Genomic DNA, 21,907 nt, shown 5'->3' with positions numbered 1-21,907 from the left:
ACAAAATGATCGTAATAAAATGTGGGTCCCACACTTTATTAGAATCGCTCTTTTTTGGATATCTCAGCCATTTCAAAACCAATTTTCATCAAATAAACATTGAATTCCTCATAGAATTACATGCTCTTTCATATTTCATCAGAGGTTTCTCATTATCTCACCAAATAACATTAGAAACCTGAAATTAGGTCTCAACCAAAACTATACGATCCCTTTAAACACTTTTCTTAAAGTTCTTATAGCACAACAGGGACACTAAAAATGATTTGCAACAGTCTTCGCACTGCATGAAACCAATGCATGTCGAACTAAATAGTTTCGAAGAAACACAAGGAATGATAAATCAGAGAACACTCACCTGGATTTTGACGTCGCCATTGTCAGTGATGGATGCCACACAGTTCGGCTCGACCAGAATGGTACTGTTCTTCTCAATCAAGATGGCCGGTCCACGGATGGTGTGGTCACATGACAGCTCCTCCAGGCGATAGATGGTGGTGTCTAACTGACCCTCCTCAAAGTAACATTTAACCACCTGTGTCATGTAGGAAGCAGTTTCAAATCTTGATGGAAAAACCTTTGCTGAGAAGCACAAATATAGTTTGATCTGAGGACATCTCAACAAACCTCCCAACCTTTCTGACAGGAAAATAGGGATGGTTTGGCTCAAAAGTACGAATGAAGGAGCCATTCCAATAGGAACGTGTAGTAAAATCATTAAAAAAAATTATTCCTATATACCCCCTGACACACTATGTGTCGCAGAAGTATAATAACAAAATTCTATTGAAACAAGAGCTGGGTGTGGTCAAAATTCAGATTCTTTTCTCCAAATTCAGAATGGTCAGGAGGTTTGTCTCAAGCACTAGATTCTGCCAACAGTGTTGACATTCTTTGCGGACCCAAGGTCTACCTACATGTAAATTATCATGAATATTTCATACGCATGCATGCATTTTTTTTTTTTTGCTTCATATACACTAAGTTGATTGAGCTAAAGTGGTATTCACTTGTACTAATCTATAGCTTAAATACCCATTCTTCACACATACAGGGAAAAATTTACTGATTATGTTGTCACTATAATGAGAATTTGAATGATTGAATCAAATTAAATTAAATAATGGTTTATTGAAATGATAAATCAAATGATCATATTATCACTACAATTATAATGATAACAGGCACAATGGATATTCCCCCTTCCCACCTTTTCAACTCTAGGGGGAGCCCCACTTGGACTCCTCTTTGTATCCATGTCAATGAACGTCTTCCCGACACCTCTCACTCGGATGTCGTCGATCACAATGCGCCGCTCCGGGATGACGAAGCCGAACTCCCTCTTGTACCTCGCCATGAAGGCTGCCAGGAAATCGCCATGGCGACTGGTGCCATCTTTGGCAGGGTATGCTGCCGGCGAGCACATGAGGGCGCAATCCGTTTTGTCATAGCGCATGTGCAGGAAAGGCTCTGTCTCTATGTGATCCCTGGTAGGTAGAAGTGAGTATATTCCATGTAACACTGTGACTATGAAATATTTCTTTTTGTGAAATTTTACACATATGTGACCCGCTACAACAAAAGGATCCAAAAGTCGGGGGAGGACAATTTTCTGAAAATGACATGATATTATTCCCTTGCTCTTCCACTTTAATTTCATATATAACACGACTCATGAAAGTATTCTGTTGCGGAGATATTGATGATTTTATTAGTGCATATCTAGTGGTTTAGGAAATCAGCGTTACGAGAAAACCGCCTTCAAAGTTTTCCTTCTGATGCTATCATGATCAAGGGGAGGCAAGACAGTTTTCAACGCTTGACAATAGAAGGCATGATCTTAGCAACCTCCACGATGTTCATTCAAGCTTAGCGCCAGCGGTCTACGCACAACCAATCAGTGACCAGGATGCCACACACCGCCCAATGAGATCACTCTCTCGTTGCTAGGGGCGGAGTATAGCTGCAGCGCTAAATCCAAATCTTCGGACATGTTTCTGTTCCGTTGAAAGTCAGAAAATCATGGCCCAGAAAAACGCTATTTCCTTGCCTTTCTTTGACAATTTGGCTGCGAAATTTTGGCAGATGATAGACGATACATTAGACTACAAAATTCTGCAAAAAAACAGAAAACCGATAGTTTTGACCGATTATGATGATCTGACTTCAAACTTGATTTTCTTGTCTCAGCCATCAGCGACTTTAGGATCCTTTTGTTGTAGTGGGTCACATATATCTGCGCAGGCAGCGCAATATGGAACAAGTACATGAAAATACACAAACAGATTAATCACACAAAATTTCCACTTTCACACAAGCATGATTTGCCGTAACTGCAGGAGACTACAACATATACAATGTCACTGGATGATGTAACATCACACAGCACTCAACTATTCACTACAAAGAACAGGCACAATACACATTGTTCCACAGTAGTATTTTCATAACAGCATACCATAAGAGTGGAAATTTTCACACATTCATATTATGATGTTTAACAATCGCAAATATGAAGGCACACAAATTTTTTGCTTGTTTTGTATATAATACTACTTTACATTTTGATTTCGCATAATTAAATATACATGAAATTTATCTTTCCTGGCCAAGCATTAAATATTACTAGTGCCCACTGTTACCGTACACTGCTAGCCGGATGGGTAACTAGATATATCGCTACGGCTACTGATATGCCTCCGCCATAATGCATGGTTCTCCTAATAGGTCTATAGTACAATGTCTTGACAATGTGTGATGACAGTTTCACACAATTGGCAAAATATTAAAATGACAGGTTTGACACAAATGTGCTGAAAGTTCACTTTCCTAGAACTAGGTTCAATTGGATGAATGATTAAAATGTCAGAGTGCAGGTATTTGGGGAACTGATGATTTTTAGTTGACTTTTGACCCTTTTATAAGTTTATGCATTGAGTAATTTTCAAGGTATTGAGAAAAAGTATAATTTCAGTATCAAATGGGAAAATAGCATTATCTAAACCTGGCCTTTGACCTTTGACCTCACAGTTCCAAAGAGAATCACTGTTAGGTTGAACATGCATAAATATGTAAGTTTCATGATGATACCTTGAGTTACTTTCAAGATATGGAGGAAAAAGTGCAATTTAGCACTTTCACTTGACCTTTTACCTTTCGACCTTTGACCTTTTGGCAAGAAACTTCCCCAAAAATATATATTGGGTAATACATGCCATACATCAAGTTTAAAAAAAAAAAAAACCTTCAGGCATATTGCATTTTAAGGAAAGTAGTGATATTTTGAGGAGTTGACCTTGACCTTTGACCCCCCTGACCTTTGACCCATGACCCCCAACTTCCCTAGATAATCACTGCCCACCGGTACAAGCATATATACTAAGTTCCATGAAGATACCTTGAACCATTTGCGAGATATGGAGAAAAACATGAAATTTCAATTTTTTTTTCTTCACAAAATAACCTATGACCTTTGACCTTTGACCCTGTGACCCTAAAATCCACACAAAGTATTATCCCCCAAGGATATACCCTCATACCAAGTTTGATGTAAAACCACCACACGGTTCTTGAGATATCGACAAAAACAAAACGGGACGGACGGACGGACGGACGGACGGACGGACGACCCGAAAACATAATGCCTCCAGCCACTTCGTTGCGGAGGCATAAAAATTAGGTCTCCTACCTCGCAAAGCCCTGCCCCTCCAACTCCTTCACACACTTCTGGGCGAGCTCGTCAATCCTGGCATCGATGAGCTCGAAGGCGGCCTGCTCGTAGCTCTGGGCACTCGGCTCCTGGATGTCGTGCACCACATCGGCCAGGGCCATGCCATAGGCAGACAAGATTCCAGAATACCTATTTGTAGGCAAAGGGGATGGAGACACAAAGGTGTGACATCACTCTCACTTTATCAAATCAACTGGATTAAAGGTACAATTTACCATTTGCAGATGAAAAAAAACCCAGCATTAGTGCTTCAAAATAGTTCTAAAATACGAGATAGGGATAGAAACCGCTGTAAAAATTTGAATCAGCATAATCGATGTTAAGCATTGTTAAATATACAAAATGTAAACAATAGTTATAATAAAAATGTTTCCAGACTAAACCATCTACGGCTATGGTTTAATGAGAAAAATAGTGATACCTCCTTATATTTTAGGCTTTATTGCAAAAATTTTACATGATAGGATGTTTTGTGATACAACTGACCTACACATATGCATCAAAAGCGATATCTTGAACATTACACTGCTCCCAAAGGTAAACAGCACCTTTAACAACATTTTTCTCATTTGGTGTTGTATTTTTTCATTATGATTGGTACTATGCATTTGTGGCGTTTCATATGGTAGAGTCATTCATGTATTCTCTTTTGATCATGTCTAATTGTCCGTTTCTGCAGCAGAACTGTCATGAGTCTTTGAATTGCTTTATTTATATCTGATCTGTAAATTGGCAACACATGTCAGAATATCAAGATGCCTGTTTCTCAATTGGCAAATCTTTGGAATTTCTTTCTGATACTCTGCAGATTAAGTGCATTTAACCATTTCCATTTAACCTTTATCAATTTTAAGATATGCTGTGAAATTCACGAGTGACAATCTTCTATTTTATTATTTTTTCATGCTCAAAGGATGATAATTTCTGCGGTAAAGTTCTTTCTTGACTTGATGAAGCAGAACTGAATTCCACTCCATGTCCAAAGCTGACTTAGATAAAGAGATTTGAGCCAAACAAACTGTACAGCGACAGTTCACTGAATGTAAGACAAAGAGAAGAACACTGCGAAATTGGAAAGCTTCTTGTTTTTCTGAAGCATCAATATCAATCCAATCAAATACCTAAGTAAAACGAAGAGCTATTATCCCCTAACAACTTTAACATTGGTTTGTACTTCAATTTCTTTTTTTTTTATAAATAGAACACACAACAAGAAATCATAGAATGCCATTATTGCCATTATCACTGCAACTCTTGAATAATGTTAAGGGATCCAATACCTAGAAGAGAACATATGCTCACATGTTTGGACACTGTCAGACAGTGCAAATATAACCTAATTAATACCCATGACAGGATTGCTAACTAGACAAAAGAGATACTTATCAACAGCGCTTTAAATACAGAACTATAAACACGCCAGTTAGTTCCACAAGCAGCACTTTCTTGTGTGATTAATAGGCAAGCCAACATGAAAGCGGTGCTACATGTATGTTTTCTAATTACCAAATCCTCTAATGGGTCTCAAAATTAGATTTTGAGTTGTCAGACAGTCAGTGTCATGTTGTCAGACAATTCCCATCACAACACTGTCCAATTCACACAATCATGCAAGGACCACCAGAAGGTGACAGTCGCAGAGGTAGGCAGCCAAAATGCTGTATGTACAAACATTAAAGAATGAATATGACTTCAGAGCGCCCCACACTGATGTGCAGCAATGAGGACGGAGCCAGTTGACAATGACTGATCTCCACAGCTTCACACGTCTCCTCTACGATTTCCGCATCACAAGATGAATGATGTGGGACAGGACTGTTACACTTCAGCAAATCTTATTCTTTGGGTGTTTGTTCCTTTTAATGTGAAAACTGCTCTTACTTACTTTTTTTATTCATGAAGATAAAGAAACTGTGTGTTGTGTATGGGTCTATGGGGAGACTTGCAAGATGTAACAACTATTATTAATCTGTGTATAAAGCATATTCACATATGTATGTATGTATTTTTGGTAACTCACCTGTGTATAAAGACAGTTGACATTCCAAGAGACCTTGCAATGGCACATGCATGCTGCCCTCCTGCACCCCCGAAGCAAGCTAGGATGTGACGGGACGTGTCATGACCTCTGGCCTTGAAAAGTTGAAGAGGTTGCAACATCCTTAATCAAACAATTTCAATACCTTGCTATTACTTTTAAGAAGAAGACCTGTATGCAAAGTATAACTATATTTAAGCCGTCATTCATTAAACAACAAATAACCACATGTTCTTATACATATAAACACAGTGCTCATTAGATAATCAGGAACTGCTTTAGTGGCAACAAAACTTAATGCTGCCTCTTCCTTTGCATTGGCAGGTTCATAGGCATCATGACTTGATATGTACTGTGAACTCTGCAAAGGGTTATATTGTAAATCAAATAAACACAAGGTGTGTTCTGGTCACGCATTTGTCCTAACTACGAGATCGCTGTGTCCTTTTTTATCTCCATTTTGTGTCTGCATGTTGTAGCCAATATGTACTTGCTGGCATGGATATCAGTGGGTCCTGTGCATGGTTTAGTGTAATGCCCATATCCTGGCCATCATGTCTGGTGGTTTGCAGAGAGCAATACCAGCCAGCACTTAAGAGGAACTCCCGCTTAAACGGGAGAAAAGCTTGTTTCCTGGCCCCTCCAGATTAAGCGCCATCCACTTTATACTCTATGCCTGCACATACATACAGACATACCAATCATTCCAGTGTTAGATTCACAACTTTCCTCAGAGCTATGAATGAACTAACATATTATATGTTTACCTGAGTGAGAGCCCTGATTGGTCGACACATTGTCTCATTGGCAACTCTGATGAACCCAATGGCCACTTCCTGTGGGGTCATGGGGTCAGTCTTGCTGTCACCTGATTGGCTGGCCAGGAACTCATTTACCTGCATACCCAACAAGAAAAACAATAACACTTTCTCTTCATCTTTCTCTCGATCTACACATTGTTATGTTCTACGGATAGTCCAGATTACAAATCAGTCATTTTAGGAGGCGGATCTTGAGAACAATTTAGGCAGCATGGTTACTGCTATTTTATTGTGTTGATGAACTGCAACATAACTCATGATGCTCATGAGCGCATGAAATATAACACCAATGAACCTAATGGTATCATGCTACAACCCCCTTTCTTTCTAAAAAAAAAGGAATGTTCATTCTGACAACACTTGCTAAAGTGTGGCTATGCTTTCCAAACAGACATATTGTGACATAAACCTTGATTCAAAATACGTTTGAAATACGTTTCCTGTCATCTTATGTATTGACTACTTTTGTATTCTTATCCGAAATTAATTAACACTGAGCATACCCATACAGTGCATACATGTATACTCATCTGATACCATCTTATCCTTAAAAAGAAAACAACAACCTATATTCATCATACTCTGAACACTTCTTGCTGTTCACTAACTACTACTTAACACTATTTCATCTACTTCGGCGTTAAGGTATGTACTTATGTACATTTCACGCAGAGTCACGGTATCTTTCCGGTTTGTGAACTTGGCGTCCATACCGTGTAATGTACTGAGTGTTGGTGTCTGTGTTGTCCTGGTGATTTGGTTTGTCTGCATTTGTGTTTTGCCTATGAGGAGTGCTATACTCATACTTGTCTGCGTGTGAGTATGGTTGGGGTTGTTTGTAGGTCTCTCGAGTTTGACGGATGTGTCGCCTGTTTCTGCGGAGGACGTGACCACTATGGGTATCTACATCGTATGATCTAGGCTCAGACCGCTTGTGGACGATGCGGCCTTCTTCCCACTTCCCGGTTTCTTGGTTCTGAACACGGACACTTTGTCCCGTGGAAAGTGGAGGGAGTGGTTTGGTATTTTTGTCAAAGTCTGCTTTCTGCCTCTCCTGTCTCTCCATCAAGCGTTGTTTCACTTCGTCTCTCCTGGGGTCCTGATTACGAATGTGGACGGGTAAGTTTGTACGAATTTTTCTGCCAAACATCAGCTCAGCAGGTGATGGTAGGTGTGCATCTATTGGGGTTGCTCTAAGGCACTGGAGGGCTATGTTTGGGTCCACATGCCCGTCCTTTGCCTTTTTCATGGCAGCTTTCACAGTCTGTACCTGGCGTTCTATGTACCCGTTTGATTGGGGGTACCTAGGGCTTGACGTCACATGGACAAAGCTCCATTCATCCTTAAACGTCTGGAACTGTGCGCTGCTAAACTGAGGGCCGTTGTCGCTAACGAGCTTTTCAGGGGTTCCTTGTTCCGAGAACACCTCTTTCAGGGCATTGATGACAGCTGTGCTTGTTGGATGGTTTGGCATCTTCCGTACTACAGGGTACTTGGAGTACATGTCTGCTATCAGCAGGTATTCTGTTCCTTCAAGCATGAAGATGTCGGTTGCAACAACTTGCCAAGGCCTTGACGGTATCTCGTGAGGCCTGAGGGGTTCAGCTGGTTGTGCGTTGCCGTATTTCTGGCAGATTGGACACTTGCCAACTAGTTCTTCGATGTCCTTGTTGATTCCATTCCAGAAAATGCAGGATTTTGCCCGCAGCTGACACTTGGTGACTCCTTGATGGGCCTCGTGTATTTTGGTCAGGTATTCTGCTCTCAATCCTGCCGGGATGATCAATCTGGATCCCTTGAGCAGTACACCATTTTCGACGGATAATTCGTCTCTATATGGCCAGTACTTTCGAAGGTTCTGACTCAATTCACGTCTTTCATCAGGCCATCCTTGGATGATTTCGTCTCGGAGAGCACAAAGCTCTGGATCTTGCGATGTGGCTTGACGTATCTCTGTCAACTTCTGGTCTGAGAACATTACAAAGTTGACCTGGAGTGGCTCTTCTGTTCTTTCGTCTGGAAGTGGATGTAGTCTGGACATAGCGTCAGAGAGGAGCATGTCCTTGCCTGGCTTGTACCTGACTACCATATCATATCCTTGCAGTCGGAGGAGTAATCTCTGCAGCCTTGGGGGCGCTGCTCCGAGATTCTTCAGTGCTATCATCTCAAGAGGTTTATGGTCGGAAAGAACGGTGAAACGTCTTCCACAAATGTAGCTGTGAAACTTTTCACAAGCGTAGACCACCGCCAACATCTCTCTTTCTATGTTTGCATAGCGTTGTTCTGTGTCTGTCAGTGACTTGGATGCAAATGCTATAGGTCTGCCTTGCTGCGTGAGTGCTGCTCCAAGACCTCTTGAAGAAGCATCGACCTCGAGCACTACTTCCTTCTTTGGGTCGAAGTATGCTAAGGTGACATCTTGGCATATTGCAGCCTTGGTCTTCTCGAATACCATCTGGTGCGAAGGTGACCATGCAAATGTTGTGTCCTTCTTTAGCAGGTCTCGTAGCGGTGCTGTCAAACTTGACAGGTTAGGAATGAAGGGCGACATGTAGGTCACTATTCCTAGGAACTCTTGTAGCTCTCGCTGAGATGTAGGAGCTTGGATAGCTTGAACTGCTTCTACTCTCTGAGGGTCAGGGTGAGCGCCGTGTTTGTCGAACACTAAGCCGTAGAAGCGAATGCTCTCCTGCTTGATCCTACACTTGTTCCAGTTGAACACGAGTCCATGTTTACTGGCTACTCGCATCAAGTTGTGTAGGTTGGCATCATGCTCTTCTACAGTTTTTCCTACCACAGCAATGTCATCTGCCATGCAGATTACTCCTGAGCACCCTTCTAGGATTTGGTTCATCTTCGTCTGGAATACATCCTGGGATGTGCAGAGTCCAAAAGGGAGTCTCTTGAACCGATATCTCCCAAAGGGGCTGTTGAACGTTGTGAGTCGGCTTGATTCTTCGTCAAGTTTGACTGACCAATACCCATGTTTAGCATCCAAGGTGGAGAACACTGTTGCTCCTTCGAACCTATGTCTGGTTTCATCGATGGTTGGCATCGAGGTGTGGCTTCTCTTTATTGCCTTGTTCAAATCTCTTGGATCCAGACAAATCCGCCACTTTCCGTTAGGCTTTTGGACATACACTAGACTTGACATCCAATCGGTCGGTTCCTGTACCTGTGTAATCACGCCTAGCTCAACCATCTGGTCAATCTCAGTCTGGATGTCGTCTTTGATGTTAATGGGGCACCGTCTCGGAGGGTGGACGACTGGGGGTACCTCCTTATCGATGACTATGTGATGCTCGCCTTTGAAGTTACCGATTCCTTCAAACCGGTCTGGGTACAAACTTCTCAAGTGCTCCTCGTTCTGGATGGGACAACTCAGCTGTTGCTCCATTCCACAGTTTATGATTATAAGTTGGAGCTCAGTACACAAGGGCAAGCCAAGGATTGCAGGGCCGTCAGTGTCGACAACGTAAAAGTCGGAAGCTGCTTCCCGATCTCTGTACCGACAGTTCATCGTGTGTACACCTAGATGAGGGATAACATTCTTGTTATATCCAGTGATAATGGTCTGACACTTTTTCAGTGTGTCCTTGACTGGGTTCCCTTTTGCGTCGATGTTGTTTGGGTGCATCTGTCTGTATATTCGTAGGGGTAAAATGTTGCCTTGGGCTCCGGTGTCTGCCTTAGCCTTCAATGTCCCCTTTCTGTTTCCGAGATCCACCTTGATCTCAGCAAACATTTCATTGTTCTTGACATAGTCGATAGTGATGGTCTCAAACTTCAGGTTTTCAAACTCGTCAACAGGTGCTGTTTCCTCTTGCAGTTCGTGCACTGCATTCTTGTGAGCTTTACTTGTGTAGGAGCCTCCTCTCTTGGCTTTCTGCTTTTGTCCACTTTGCTTCGATCTGCAACAGGCTTCCCAGTGATTGAGTTTGCCGCAGCGTTTGCATTTGGTTCCATATGCTGGACACTTCCTCGGTGGATGTGACAGTCCACAAAAATGGCACTTCTTTTTTTCTGTTGTCGGTCCATTTTGTCTTTGGAAGTGGCCTTTTTTCCTCACGACATCAAGGTTGAGAGATTTCTCATTCAGTGACTTCATATCCAAACGTGTAGCTTCCTGAGTTCTTGCAACGTCAAGAGCTGCATCTAGTGTGAGCGTATCATCTTTGCCCAGTAGTATCTCTTGTACTTTCCTGTTGCTTGCACCAATGATGAGTTGCTCAATCAATCTATCGTCAATTTCCCCTTCCTTGAACTGACATCTCTGTGCCAATGTGCGACATCTAGCCAGAAAATTGTCAATGCTTTCATCTGGCTCCTGTTTCAGCTTCTGCAACTGGAATCTGGCCAACCGGAAGTTGCTCTTCGGTTCGAAATGCTTTGAGAATGCCTCAAACAGCTCGTTCGGTTTTTTCATTTCTTTGCTCCATGACTTGTAGATTCGGATACCTTCTTGTCCAAGCCAGAGAAGGATGTATGTGATTTTCTCTTGGTCTGTCTTTTTGTTCAAGGGTCCTTGAAATATCAGCTCGCAGTAATGTCTGAAACTGCGAAACGCGTTGGGAGGATCTTTCGTCTCCCAATCCATGGAGGGTGGTGTGATACCTGACATTTCTCCCATACTGAATGTGCGCGTGTGTGTGTATACAGTTTAGCAATTACTGCAATATGTGCATGCAATTCAAGTGCTTACAATTTGTAGCTACACATACATAACAAGCAATTATCACTGTGTAATCTCTGTACACTATCACTGTAACACAAAGGAGTAAGACCACTGTCTTATCCTAATTCAAGTATCGTGCGCGTTAACTACTAATACACAAAGGAGTAAGACTACTGTCTTATCCTGATCCGAATTCAAAATTCGTGGAATTCTACTAGTACTACTCATACACAAAGGAGTAAGACTACTGTCTTATCCTGAATTCAAATTTCGTGGAATTCTACTAGTACTACTCATACACAAAGGAGTAAGACTACTGTCTTATCCTAGTTGTGTGTCACAGGACTATATACTGTGCTGGTACACTAGTACATGGAGAAGTTTATAGACTGATGATATGCAAAAAACAGCATTTGGAATATTGTCTACATTCTTTCATGCTGCAAAGCGTCCATTTAGTTCAAGCATTTATTTCCAGCTTTGTATTTCTAGCGTTAGCGTCCGACTTGAGTGGCTATCGTACCACTGCCAATGACTGGCAATGTACCTCAGAGCTTCTATGATCTAGGTCTACAAGGTCTGTCGTAAATCACTCTGGAGAGCGTCCTTTAAAATATTGACAAAATTGCTTCCAATCTATCGAGTTATTCAATCACACTCCACGGAAATCTTACATTGAAATCATCAAATGGTCAGCGAGGCCAGCGATGTCGGTGATTACGTCCCTGTGTTCACCCGTCGTCGTCCAACGGTGATGGTACCGCTCTCGGTCCGTCTCAGGTAGCGATGTAAACCGGCTGCGCGTACGCGTTTCCCGTCGTATACTCGCAGGCTCTGCTGGTCTCCGTCCGCGTTGGGCTAGTTCGGTCCGCTCCGCTCAGCGCTGACATCAGGCAAGTGCACGATGAGCAATGGCAAACTGGACCGAAACATCTGTGTCGACCACAGTCAAATTCGCTATTCTGTGTTCCGTGAGCTTCGGAATCGTCGGTCAGCAGCGTGGAGAGCAGTCAGATGTATCGCTGACGGTCACAAGGGTTGGTCTGGTCCGAGCCGAAAATCAGTTCGGAGAAATCGTACGTGGAATTTACCCGTCTAAGGTGCTGCCTGTTGACTCGTAATCTTGCATAGGCCTATAGGGCCCGTTGTGTAGCGAGCGGAAACGATGTCACGTATGTACGCCAATGGGCAGTTCGTTGCGCGTACGTGATCTACGTGTGTATCACTGATGTTCATGTGTGTATCAATCCGCGACTAGTCACAGTCGGAATGTTCAATCCCGCGTCGTCTATTATGTCGCGTCGTCTGCAGGCAAGCTCTGCGTAGCTAGCTTGACATGGCTTCATGAACTCAGTCTTTTGCGTGTGACCAATATAGCACAGTTTTCCCCAAGCGGCGTCCGTCCGGTCCAACTAGGCCTGGCGCACAGCATAAAACTTCGTTGAAAATAACTCAGATAGACATGAACTTATCCGATTTCAGTCTTGTGGCGTCCATGCTTCCCGCTTGCCACCATGTTATGTTCTACGGATAGTCCAGATTACAAATCAGTCATTTTAGGAGGCGGATCTTGAGAACAATTTAGGCAGCATGGTTACTGCTATTTTATTGTGTTGATGAACTGCAACATAACTCATGATGCTCATGAGCGCATGAAATATAACACCAATGAACCTAATGGTATCATGCTACACACATGTGATATCAATCTCCACACACCAGTAACCGGATACAGTCATTACATTGTAGTTGTAAAGATGTAAAATATATGCAATCAGTGAAGCAAAATGGTGTATGAGAATGTATCTCTGAAATGTGAATTGTTCACAACTTGTGATCTTTTTCTATGCCATGAAAACTTGATAATCTTGCACACTATGTCAGTAACAGCACAATTTAAAAATTTTGGTCAATACACTCCTGCACTGTACATGTAGCATATATGAGCTGCTTCCTGTTGCACCATAGACAAAGGGAGGTCATGGTATGTAATGAATAAGAACTGTACTATAAGACACTTTGAGTTTGGGAGATTCAACCAGAAATCAAATACCGCTTATAGTGAGAGCATTAGATTTGAATGACACATACCTTGCACTAAATGCAATTTAGAAGAGCAAAATATATGATTTGACTCTGAGTTTTCAACTTTTGACTGTCCGTGTATACACAGTGCTTACATCAACGAGTTGCTGTTTTGCGTGGTGTGTGTGTGTGATGGGGGGGGGGGGGGGGGAGGGTAGTTGCACTGCTTCAATACCAGCAGCTACAGTACAAACAAAGTCCTAAAAATGGTAGTCATCAAAAACATATCAAATGACTTCTTCTTTCCTTGAATTTCCAAGGACGAAGCATAATATGCAACAAACAAGGGAAAAGAGAAAAGAAAGTCTGTCCTTTGAAGTAAAGGCAATACCAGGGTGTGGGGGTATTCATATGAGATTGAAACAAAACTTCCCATATCCTCATGAAAGACAACACAACAATTTATTCATTAGAGAGCTTTTACTTTAGGATGGAAGTGCTCCAGGAAGGAGAGTTTAGCGACTACAATGCCCGTACAATCTAGTCTCATCTCTTCATTGAATGGCACTTTCATGCTTAGGACAGAAGGGAAATGCTGTCAAAGAAAGAGTGTTTAATGCTTTTGTCTGTCCTGCTTCAGACTTTCAGTTTGTGCAGAGTATGCATAAATACCAATGAAAAGAGACACGCAATTAATGTTTGCACACATTATGTAAATTGTTGGTTCTGTTGTTGATAGAGCTACTGTGGAAGCTCTGAAGAACAAACACCAAATACAATGCATAGGACTGCTGGTGGTACATAACCTAGCAATTTGACGCATCAATGGACAAAGTTCAGTCTCAGTATTCCAAAGTAAGGCGTGAAATCAATAAATTCCTTTACCTTTTAATTGTAGATCACATAACTTTGTTTCCAGATTTTAGAAATGTAAAAAGAATTACTAACTGAAAGATTATTCAGGTGAATACGATCAGTTTTGAGTCACCTACTTTCAGTGACACGTGGAAGTTTTAGCAGCGTGATGGGAGTACAGTGCTTCTGTCTACCTTCAAGACTGAATACACAAGTGGCCTAGAAAAAGGGGACAGACAGTCATCTGATTTGCACACAAGCAGATTAGTTTTGCCATCAATATACCATCCTATCACCCTAATCATCTCAATAGCTCCCAATTGACAATTTGACAGAACAGACCTACTAAAATATGAATCTCAGAATACACTTTGCCTACATGAATATTCTACTTCCGAATCAGCAGAAAGCTGAGTGCAATATATAGCAAAAACATTCCAGAAAAACAGACCTGTGCTGTAAGTCCTTCGAATGCTTGCAGGGAAGCCTCCATGTCCAGTGGCTGGTCTTCAGTCTTACCAAAGATCTTTGGGAAGTAGTCCGGCAGGAGGCGGCCCAGCACCAGGTTGGCATCGGTAACACACAGGGGACCCCCTGGGAGGAACGCGAGGAATCAGGTGTCACAATGGAATGTACAAGTTTGCTCTATCATTTATGTACCTGCATTTCATCTTTTGTTCATCTTTCCATTATTTCTAGAAATAAGACAAAGGGAGGTCATGGTATGTAATGAATAAGAACTGTACTATAAGACACTTTGAACTTGGGAGATTCAACCAGAAATCAAATACCGCCTATAGTGAGAGCATTAGATGTGAATGACACATACCTTGTACTAAATGCAATTTAGAAGAGCAAAATATATGTTTGACTTTCTAAAAGGGCTGTGGTGGAATCTGCCCCCCTCCCCCCCCCACCTCAACGTTTCATGCAATAAATTTGTACCCCTCAACCCCCCCCCCCCACAACGTTTTAATGCAATAATTTTGTAACACAAGAAGACCTCCCCATGAGGCTTCTTGACTAGTGCTCTGTTATGAAACTCATTAAAAACACACTATTTTTCCTATAAATCACTTTGACTGATTAATTTCATGCAAATTATGGTAGAAAATTGGTCAGTGACGATTTCCAATGAAAAAAAAACCAAGAAAAAACAAAAGTTGAAACCAAAAATACATTAAAAACTTCCAAAAACAATTACATATAAGAATTTAAATGACTTTTGGAAGTATTTATGATGTACAATTGTGAGACTAATTAGACTTCCAATGCTTTTAATTCAATTGATATTCTCACAATTTCTTATGACAAGAGTGTCGTGCGTGTCAAAATTTCGTCATGATCCCACCAGTGCTGACTGAGATGGGGGGGGGGGGGGGGGGGGGGGAGGCATCAAAAAGGCTGACACCTTCTGGTTCACAATGTAAGCCATGACAACTGTTTGTGCCCTTTTGAACAAAATCAGTAAATGAAACATAAGAGAATGGCTTTCTACCAAGAGGGCATTTTCCATATTCCCTAAATGCCCTTCAGGTTTTGAGACAGCATGGTCTGTTGGGGAATCAGGCAGCACGAGTCAGAGATGGTGGCTACACACATGGTCACACCCTGGTGAGCTTCTTAGGCATGCTGGATGGGATTGTCCAGCTTTGATCAGCTGATGGCTTTATTACTAGGCAGCCAGGTGGAATTTCATTTGCACCACTGGACACACAACCTTGATTCTCTCATGAGATTGTCACACATTTAGGCTTTGCACCACAACCTGCACAGCAGGGCAGGGATTAACATACTGTGAAAGATATGGTGTGAATCAGAAAATATTGCTTCGAGTGGGGTGGCTATGCCTTAGACATTGCTTCTCAGATAAGACAGTCCTATTTTCATGCTTGTTCACAATCTTCAATACCTTCACAAAGTAAAAGGTAGTTGAAGGGGCAAGAATTCATCATCACCATCATTATCATTGTAATCTTCATCACTACATCATCATCATCATCATCATCACCATCATCATCATCATCATCATCATCTTCATCATCACATCTCCACCAACATCATCAATCATCATCATCAACATCATCTTCATCATCACCATCTCCATCTTCATCACAACCATCATCGTCACATTACGACCATCATCACCATCACCATCATCATCATCACCATCTCCTTCACCATCTCCTTCACCATCATCATCATCCATCATCATCATCATCATCATCATCATCATCATCATCATCATCATCATCATCATCATCATCATCTTCAATTTCACATCATCATCATCACCATCATTATCAACTCCATTCCCATCACCAGCACAACTGTTTCTGTTATCCTGAGGGGCTCACCTTTCCTGTAACACGTTGGCCCGGGGTGTGCCCCAGCTGACTCCGGTCCAACAACAAACATCCCTGAGCGGAAGAACAGTCTTGACCCTCCTCCCGCTGCTACTGTGTTGATATCCAGCTGAAATCAAGATCACAGCATAGAAATGCTTCATGATATTTTGTTTAAAAGTGTATATCGTCGCTGATTGTAGATATGAGGTCTTGTCGCCCCAGCGACGATTTGCTATAGGTTTGAAAGTGACCCATTTCCTCAAACAGTATCATATCCAGACAGCACAAATTATTAGTACAAAGTAGCTTTGTATACTACTTTAAACATATTTTCTGGATACTTAAGTTATATTCATCTTTTCTTGCTGGCCTTAAAAATAGCTTTACATACCACTTTAAACATATTTTCTGGACACTCAAACAGTATCATACAGCACAGAGTATTAGTACAAAATAGCTTTATATACCACTTTAAATATATTTTCTGGATACGTTCATCTTTTCTTGCTGACCTTAAAAATAGCTTTACATACTCCTTTAAACATATTTTCTGGACACTTAAAGTTATATTCATCTTTTCTTGCTGAACTTAAAGACTTCTTCAAATCTTTGGAGTGATGGTCGTCAATATGGCATGTCCCATCTCATGATATATAAAATTTGAGAGATTTAGCTTGAAGTTTGGAAATAAATATTAGATACATGTCCTCCTGAAGGGCACTGCCACTAATCTTGTGTATTTCCAAAGGAGAGCACATTCTCCTCACCTGTGGAGCTTGGATTGTCACTCCAGCCGTGGTGGTCTCAAAAACATGCTCATACTCTCCCGCATACCGACTCACATCGGTGGAGGTTCCTGCGGTGCGGAAATTTCAGCCAAGAATGAATTTAAATTAAGGTTAGCTGGGTTAGGACATTGCAAATAAACAGGGGCTGATACAGTAGTGCTCATGAATGAAAAACAAACTTGATCAGGATATATGTTAATGAATTCAGAGAGATTAAAATTTATGCAATTACAAGAGCAGATGTACACATGATCAAAAAATATTGTTCATACAATCCCATCATCAATATTACGCTTTTAAGCGGCAAAATCATCATAGGCTTATTGGCACTGTCCTTTGTCATCATAGTTGTTTTTCTACAATCATCTTTGCTTAACAGCAAAGATATCATCATTTTATCTTCTATGGTGACATCATTAGCCACCTTTGCCACCTGTTTCTACTTTGCCCCCTTCCCATTATCACCATCTCATGCAATTATAATTTATCACTATTGGTACTTCCAAAGGTGAGCTTGCTCAGTCTGTGACATGTCCACCCACCACACAGGAAACATGTGGTTCACAACCCTGAATGACCCACTGAGCCAATATCATGTGATCTGCTGTCATGTGGTCTGTCACATGCTAAAGCACTCTGTACCATTGATGAGGCATACAGTGAAGGTCACATGTATGAGAGAGTCACAAGTCATGCGTGCAAACAACTCCACAAAGCCTGGGTGAAAACTTGAGTGAAGTGTTCCACTCCAAACACACTACACAGGCATATGAGTGGATTCAATGGAGCCTTCATGGTCTATCCGTTAGTGGCAAGTATGTATCCAGCATGATCAAGTATAATGTTTAAGGAGACACTGGGCAGCTTCAAAAGCATTTTGCTATTCTTTGATCATCATCACTGCCCAAATACTGTGGTCATTGTGGCGTGCTCACCTCCCATGTCAAATCCTATCACAGGCAGACTGGACACTCGATTGTATGTGGTCAGTGCATGGCCTACTACTCCGCCGGCCGGCCCTGAGAGAATAGCTCTAGACCCGTTGAACCTGACATGGAAAATACAACAAAAATACATATGGTAATTTATTTCTCAATGCCAACAAGGAATGGTTTGGGTTACGTTTAGAGTTCAGAGTAGTGTAGAGTCAGGGTTATGCTTAATTTTTCTCACAAAGTCTTTCTAATTAGAAAACTTTATTGCATAGATAAGGCTGGGAGAATGTTCTTGAGAGAATGTAATTGCCAGGGGGTGTGATGACTTAAATAACCAGTGAACGTAACTTTTAAGGGAACATTTCGAATGAAATAAATGCACATGATATAAACACAACAAAAACAACACTGACAAATTCATATGCATGTGAACATGCATACCAACCAGCACAGGCAACAGAAAAAAATGAAAATGTAAAAACTCTATTAACACTTTCACACTAGAGGCTAAATCTCAGGTACTTGTATGCATGGCAAAGATTGAGAATGTATCAGATCAAAATGTGTTTGTGGGAATGGGGAGGGGTGGAAAGGTTGCCAGCTTGACATGATGTTGACTGCTACAGTACAGCTTCTCTTCTTACATACTGTAAAACAAGAAATGTCCATGTGCATTTTAATTTTGCAAATTTAGCGAGAGCCAAGATTCATGAAATCAAAATGCATGCAAAGGTTCTGGTCTACACTATTGCATTGAAAGCCAGAAGCGATTCACAGAAACTTCATGCCGTGAAAAAGGCCATCGGCTCCAATTCGCAAAAATGTCTTTCTTTACAGTAATAGATGGTGATGGAAGGAGAGGGGGATTGGGTACATACTTGTCCATCGGGGTAAGACCTCCGTCAGACTGCATGAAGAGAACCTGCTTGTCTTTGAGATTGTCTTTGAAACCTGAGGAGAAGCTGCTGACGTAGGACTTGATGCACGGAGTGAGGTAGGCATCAGCACAGGCTACAACAGAACAGAGAGAAGGGAAGGAGTACTGAACCTGGTCCATTTCAATTCCAAATATATGTTGAATTTCAATCTGGTTTGTGGTTTCATTTCACTTTCAATCTCGCTTTCATTTTTTCAAATGGATTTTACTTTAATTTTACTTTAATATTTCAAATTGATTTCAATTTCAATTTCACTTTTCATACTGATTCTGCTTCCATTTCATTTTCATTTTGAATCAAATGTAAATGTCAATTTCACTTTCATTACTTATCTTAATTTCAGTATCATTTTTTATCATATCCAATCGCTGAATAGAATGAGGTGGGAATTGGCAAGTGTATGGATTGAAGCATAACACATGATTTTATATTTCATTGACCTTTCTTTTTACTTTTGAAAATATTTTGAAATATCTAAAATGGGCAGATTTGTCAAATAGGTTCATTTTTTGTTTATTTCACACAAATGTGCTATCAAAGTGTGTGAGAAACCATGATTGTTGCAAGGCTGTGAAAAAAAAGGTTGGAATTTCCTCTCCCCAGGTTTTTATCAAAGGTAATGCTGTAACTGAATTTTTATTAAACCTCTAAGAATAAAAAAAAAAAAACTTAAATGATTGGCAGTGCATGTACATAGGTTGCAGTGGGTGAAGACAACAGCTAGATGCTTTTTGTGTCCTAGTTTTGGCAGTATACACTGTGACATCATACACTTTCTTTGTAAAATCAAACTACAGTATAGTGAAAATGGCATTATGATAAATACATGTAGACTAGAGAGGGGCCGTCATAGGCGGCAGACCCACGCCTAAGTACAAAGTCGGGGTAAACATAATGTGCATTCGGTCATCTACCAGAATTCGGCCACTTAATTGCCAGTGTGCTTTATCACCAGCCAGTGAGTTCTACCAAAGATCGTACACTGAGGAAGTGTACGATCTTTGGTTCTACAGTCACATCACACGCAAATCACATAATTACACATACGGTATTAACACTCATTCACGTACAGGAAAGTCCTTAAGTCTCCTCCAAAAATCCATCGAAAATCCCAAATTCCACCGTCAAAAGTGCAGAATCGGAACTTTTCCAAGCGCGCGCGAATTAAGTCCAGTTTTAAGAGTATTGTCTACGCGACGGGTCGCGGAAAAAGCTTTCTTGCGGGATATTTTGATTATAGCAAGCCGAGAGTGTGATGATATCAAAGGTCGTATGAGTGTACGATCTTTGATGGTATCCACAAAAGCAAAAAAGAAAAACAAAATTTACGTACCCCCTAGGCAATTCAGTTCGGGAAACCCACTCACAAGGGGGGCCCCTCCTTATAAGTAACCCGTCCCCCTTATAAGTAACCCCGTCCCCCTTATAAGTAACCCCCGGGGCACCCCTTATAAGGAGTCTCCACGCTTTTTTGCAATGCAACGCGAAAATGAAAGGACTGCGGCAATTCGCTTGATTATGTCCATAAAGCTTCACAAGTTTCCTAGTTACTCACGAAATTTGAGCAAAATCGGTTTGAGGCATCATATCTAAAATCATGGATTTAAATGCGATGTCAAACGACCCATGCGAATGCTGAAATGCGAGCGATTACTGGCGTGAGTGTCGCCAGCCGCGGCGGCGCGGCAATGCTTGAGTGCAGACGTGGCGACTGAGTCTGCCACTCAGTCGCCACGTCTGCACTCAAGCATTGCCGCGCCGCCGCGGCTGGAGACACTCACGCCAGTAATCGCTCGCATTTCAACATTCGCATGGGTCGTTTGACATCGCATTTAAATCCATGATTTTAGATATGATGCCTCAAACCGATTTTGCTCAAATTTCATGAGTAACTAGGAAACTTGTGAAGCTTTATGGACATAATCAAGCGAATTGCCGCAGTCCTTTCATTTTCGCGTTGCATTGCAAAAAAGCGTGGAGACTCCTTATAAGGGGTGCCCCGGGGGTTGCTTATAAGGGGGACGGGGTTACTTATAAGGGGGACGGGTTACTTATAAGGAGGGACCCCCCTTGTGAGTGGGTTTCCCGAACTGAATTGTACCCCTATGATTAGTGTCTACGGGAATTATTCAATGCAAGGGTTGAATGCAAATGTCTACTGCACCAGTATTCGGCCACCAACGAGCGCCGCAACGTCCCCGGTGCAATTTTGCACCAACAGTGTAGAGCGCGATGCATTTTCAGCGGCCTTGCACACGCATTGACATTGAGCACGCATATCGTGCAGTGTGACTGCGACCGAGCAAAATGCTCCTCCAACGAAAAAAACAATCAATGTTAATTTGAAAAATCATCAAATATCAAAGGTCATATGAGTGTACGATCTTTGATGGTATCCACAAAAGCAAAAAAGAAAAACAAAATTTACGTACCCCCTAGCAATTACCCCTATGATTAGTGTCTACGGGAATTATTCAATGCAAGGGTTGAATGCAAATGTCTACTGCACCAGTATTCGGCCACCAACGAGCGCCGCAACGTCCCCGGTGCAATTTTGCACCAACAGTGTAGAGCGCGATGCATTTTCAGCGGCCTTGCACACGCATTGACATTGAGCACGCATATCGTGCAGTGTGACTGCGACCGAGCAAAATGCTCCTCCAACGAAAAAAACAATCAATGTTAATTTGAAAAATCATCAAAATACGGGCCAGTTTGTGATGACGGAGAACGAACTTTCATAAATCTAGAAGG

General features: G+C 41.6%; 1 protein-coding gene across 1 annotated transcript in view; it reads right to left on the bottom strand.

The window, feature by feature from the left end:
- Nucleotides 1-21,907, bottom strand: part of LOC139711683 (5-oxoprolinase-like) — a 58,371-nt gene that overhangs the window by 15,671 nt on the left and 20,793 nt on the right. Inside the window, exons 8-17 of the mRNA XM_071623542.1 lie at nucleotides 19,094-19,226; nucleotides 18,216-18,328; nucleotides 17,260-17,348; nucleotides 16,502-16,619; nucleotides 14,596-14,738; nucleotides 6,536-6,664; nucleotides 5,751-5,863; nucleotides 3,689-3,859; nucleotides 1,211-1,487; nucleotides 359-535 (exon numbers count right to left, since the gene is read on the bottom strand). Coding sequence (XP_071479643.1) covers nucleotides 359-535; nucleotides 1,211-1,487; nucleotides 3,689-3,859; nucleotides 5,751-5,863; nucleotides 6,536-6,664; nucleotides 14,596-14,738; nucleotides 16,502-16,619; nucleotides 17,260-17,348; nucleotides 18,216-18,328; nucleotides 19,094-19,226 — 1,463 coding nt within the window. The remainder of the gene's footprint in view (nucleotides 1-358; nucleotides 536-1,210; nucleotides 1,488-3,688; nucleotides 3,860-5,750; nucleotides 5,864-6,535; nucleotides 6,665-14,595; nucleotides 14,739-16,501; nucleotides 16,620-17,259; nucleotides 17,349-18,215; nucleotides 18,329-19,093; nucleotides 19,227-21,907) is intronic.

This window comes from Diadema antillarum, unplaced genomic scaffold, assembly GCF_040938485.1.
Source record: "Diadema antillarum isolate AM-2024a unplaced genomic scaffold, OU_Dant_1.0 seq00001684_RagTag, whole genome shotgun sequence".
Lineage (NCBI taxonomy): Eukaryota > Metazoa > Echinodermata > Echinoidea > Diadematoida > Diadematidae > Diadema > Diadema antillarum.
The sequence above is the reverse complement of the archived record's forward strand: the minus strand, read 5'-3'. Positions and strand labels throughout refer to the sequence as shown.